The sequence below is a fragment of the Physeter macrocephalus genome, chromosome 14, assembly GCF_002837175.3.
Source record: "Physeter macrocephalus isolate SW-GA chromosome 14, ASM283717v5, whole genome shotgun sequence".
Classification (NCBI taxonomy): Eukaryota; Metazoa; Chordata; class Mammalia; order Artiodactyla; family Physeteridae; genus Physeter; species Physeter macrocephalus.
This window is the reverse complement of record NC_041227.1, coordinates 32,552,776-32,556,973: the sequence shown is the minus strand read 5'-3', so window position 1 is coordinate 32,556,973 and position 4,198 is coordinate 32,552,776. Positions and strand designations below refer to the sequence as shown.

General features: G+C 40.9%; 1 protein-coding gene across 1 annotated transcript in view; it reads left to right on the top strand.

Annotated features, from left to right (window-relative positions):
* HAO1 (hydroxyacid oxidase 1) overlaps nt 1–3,745 on the top strand; it is a 78,873-nt gene extending 75,128 nt beyond the window's left edge. The window contains exons 6-8 of the mRNA XM_024123693.1: nt 730–888; nt 1,004–1,073; nt 2,989–3,745. Coding sequence (XP_023979461.1) covers nt 730–888; nt 1,004–1,073; nt 2,989–3,059 — 300 coding nt within the window. The 3' untranslated portion in view covers nt 3,060–3,745. The remainder of the gene's footprint in view (nt 1–729; nt 889–1,003; nt 1,074–2,988) is intronic.
* The last annotated feature ends 453 nt before the right edge of the window (nt 3,746–4,198 follow it).

Here is a 4,198-nt window from a genome sequence, read left to right as displayed (position 1 = left end):
GTGAGCCATGGCCGCTGAGCCTGCGCGTCCAGAGCCTGTGCTCCGCAACGGGAGAGGCCACAACAGTGAGAGGCCTGCAAGATGAGGACCTTCAAGGTTCCTGTGGTCATTTTCCTTAAAAGCAAGAAAAATGTTTTCAGGGAGAGTTCTCTAATGTATAGCTGGATATTTGCTATATTATTATATATATTTGCTATATTATTGTACATATTCCTGTATTTTGGATGGGAAAATCAGAGACTAAGGTTTTCTGTGACTGGTGGTGTTTGCATTTTTGTATACCATTTCTTCTACCACATCTGAGTATGAATTTTAACAACTGATTTTTCAGTGAGTAAATAATGTTCAGAATAATTTATATGAGCAAGATAATTCATTTATAGTTATGTGTTTAATGAAAAAACAGCTCTGTATCTTTTAAGATCATTACGTGCTTTTAAATTGTGTTTATATATTTCTTGGATCATGATATTTGAATTGGAATATCAGGAATAGAATAAAACCCTTGGACTTTGATAGAAAAATAAGTCACTCAGTTCCAAATTTAGCTGTTTTTTTGTTACTAGCATTTGCACCTCTTTTATTTTAGGAGGGAATAGTTTTACTGTTGATTTTAAACCTAGCCTCTTTCACTCTAAGCCCTGTCAGATGGTTGGTGGCCTGAGGAAGTTGAATTGGAGAACAATTCAGCATGCATAGTATCACTTTACTGACCTCTTCTCTCCACAGATTGATGTTCTGCCAGAAATTGTGGAGGCTGTGGAAGGGAAAGTGGAAGTCTTCCTGGATGGGGGTGTACGGAAGGGGACCGACATTCTGAAAGCTCTGGCCCTGGGAGCCAAGGCTGTGTTTGTGGGGAGACCGATCATTTGGGGCTTGGCTTCGCAGGTAATGAGAGGACAAAGCAATAAATATATAAAACAGGATGACTCAACTGTGAAATAAATCTGTGAAACCATTCAGACTGACTTACTCAAAAGATCTGTGTCTTCTATTTGCTTAGGGAGAGAAAGGCGTTCAGGATGTCCTTGAGATACTGAAGGAAGAATTCTGGTTGGCCATGGCTCTTTGTGGTAAGACTTGGCGCCCTCAGTTACAACTTCTTTTCTTCGGGGTGTCTTTAGGCCAGGCTCCCTGGTGGAGAGAAGTGAATTTGAAGGGGAAGAGGATGGAATCATTTGGAGCGTAATTCAATTTAACGTTGGCTGCATACTCACAGCTGTAGTGCAGAGTGCCCTCTGGACGGAGGAACTCCACAGTGTGTGCTGTCTGGAGTGGTCACTTAGCCTTTGACAGTCTTCTCAGGGATATTTTGGTGAGTCTTATTAGTACCTTAAGGGTGAACACTACATCGAACTCTTCCTCCTCTCTTAACACATGAATAAGAACTCTAACTGGCTAGTCAACAGCTCCATCTGGATGTCTAAGGGGCATCTCAAAGTCTACCTGTCCAAAACTAAACTGCCAACTTTCCCCATTAAACCTGCTCTACCTGCCAACTCTCCAGTCTCAGTTCAATTAATACTATTGTCTCAGTTGCTCAGATCAAAAATCTTAAGTCACTCTTGACTCCTTTTCTCTCTCAAACGCTCACATCCACAAAGGTGCTTTCTGTGAAAGAGACCTACTCACCACCTCCTCTGCCACCAGCCTGTCTTCAGCCTTCATGATCTTTCTAAATCTTGGATATTGTGATGGTCTTCCTGTGTATCCTTCCTGTCGTTGTCTCTCTTTCCTAGGGAATTTCGGGTCAGCCTGTCTATCGTTGCTTCCATCCCTGTCCCATTCTATTCTGATCACAGCATCAAGACTATCCTTTTAAACATAAACTCAGGTCATATCACTCTTCTGATCAGAACCCTCCAATGGTTCTCAATTTATTCAGAGTAAATGCTGAAGTCTTTATGATGGTCTACGAGGTCTTATGTGGTTGACCTCTGTCACCTCTCTGACTTCAGCTCCTCCCACTCTCACTCTTGCTTATTCCACCCAGGCCACATTTGCCTCCTTGATTATCATTGACCATGTCAGACATATTTCAGCCTTAGGGCTTTGGCCTTGGCCGCGCCTCCTACCTGGATGCTCTTTCTCCAGATATCTATGTGGCTAACTCTCCCATATCCTTCAAGTCACACTTACATCCTACTTTCTCACAGTGTCCCATCCAGACCACCATATTTAAAATGGCAATTTGTCCTCCACCCACTCAACTTCCAGTTTTTTTCCCTGCTACTATTTCATTATTTTTCCATAACACCCAACACCTAATATAGAAAATCTATCACATAATTTATTTTTAAATTACACACATTATGTATTTTCTGTTTCCTCTCTGGAAGTAAGAACCCTGAGGCAGGGATCTTTGTTATCTTTATTGCAGTATCCCCAGTGTCTAGAGCAGTGCATAGCACATAAATAATAAGTATTTGCTGAAGGAACGAACAAGTAAATAATCACCATTATTCCTAGTGACTTAATTTGACTCAGAATGGACCTCTAGATGCAAATAATCACCTTGAATCAATTATCACCTCCCCCAGTTTTGAAAGTAATGAGGGCTTCCTTTTCTGTGATTCGTATCACTCAGATTGTCCCCACAGATAGAATTCTGGAGATCAGCGGTCTATACACTCCTGAGCTGAGGCTGTGTGGACACAGCATCAGTGAGAAGAACGCCATTCTCTGAATCCTCACTCTGCATTTTAATTTGCTACAGACATATCCTAAAAGAGAGCTTTCAGCCACTGACTCTCTATTAAATGTGGCAGAAAAGAATATACTCTTTGTGTTAATAAAAATATGTGCCAGTCATTTTGTGTTAAGGACTGTTTAGGTAATAAAAATGGTCTCATGCCACATAAGATTTGGCAAGCCTACCTTGAATCATAAACCTTACATTTGTCAAGTTTTACATTCCTTGGGAAAACGATTACCTGCCTGATTATTATTGCATTCATTTCATATTAAATGTATGCATTATTTTTTCAGGGTGCCAGAATGTGAAAGTCATCGACAAGACATTGGTGAGGAAAAATCTTTTGGCTGTTTCCAAGATCTGACAGTGCACAATATTTTCCCATCTGTATTATTTTTTTTTTGGTGTGTATTACTTGACAAAGAGACACTGTGCAGAGGGTGACCACAGTCTGTAATTCCCCACTTCGATACAAAGGGTGTCGTTCTTCTCCAACAAAATAGCAATCCCTTGCTATTTTAAGTTCATTGCTTTTGACTTTTCAATGAGTGTCCTAGGAACGTTTTAGAAAGAAATGGACTTGCATCCTGGAAATATATTAACTGTTAAAAAGAAAACATTGAAAATGGATTTAGACAACGTCGTCCCCTGGCAGCCTCATGTGCTACAAAACAAAAGATATCCTTGGGTGAAATTGGAGGTAGCTAGTGCAGAGGTAAAAAGATAATGATCTCCCTGTTTATTAACCTGCATTGTGTGTGGATATCCCTAAAACCGTGTTCTTAAAATCTAAGCGCAGGTTCAGAAGGCTGGATGTGCCTGGAGAAACAGGAGATTTGAATTCACAACATTAGGGAGATAGCACTTGAGAGAATTGGGATAAGTTGGTGGTAATTTGTGATTTTTCTAGATACTTTTTAACACCATGGGCTATTCTACTTCTTTGAATGTAGATTTCCATTCATATCTTTAGTATCAGAATATATCTGAGTATTTTATGATATAGATTGCTTCTTATTCAGAGAGAAATAAAGCGTTTTTTGAAAAGAAGATATCTGGTCAATTTGTAACTGTGGAATTCAACCATTTTAATCTCTGAACCCGAACTACCTCTCTGTTCCCTGTGCATACCCATTCATTCTCTTATACCTCCTAGTTCCTCTTCTTTACTCATTTGCTTCTTTCCAGTCACAGTCACGTGCTGGGCCAGCTACATGCTTTGTGAGGGCCATGCCAAGTGAAGATGTGGGCCCCCTGTTCAAAAAAGCAGGAAAAAGGCCTTTTCCCTTCTTTCAAGGTTTTTCTCTTAACTTGTCAAGGTCTCTTTTCTTTGTTATTTAATGTCATGTTTCCTTAGGCACGGGGATCCTCATGGGTGCCTGAACACCACCCTGTGATCTGTCCCAACTCCTCTGTGCCCAGGACCCTGCCGGGGGTGGATAGCAGCACTGCCACTGGGCCGGTGGTTCAGCCAGCAGCCAAGGACTTGTTCAGGAAACGTGG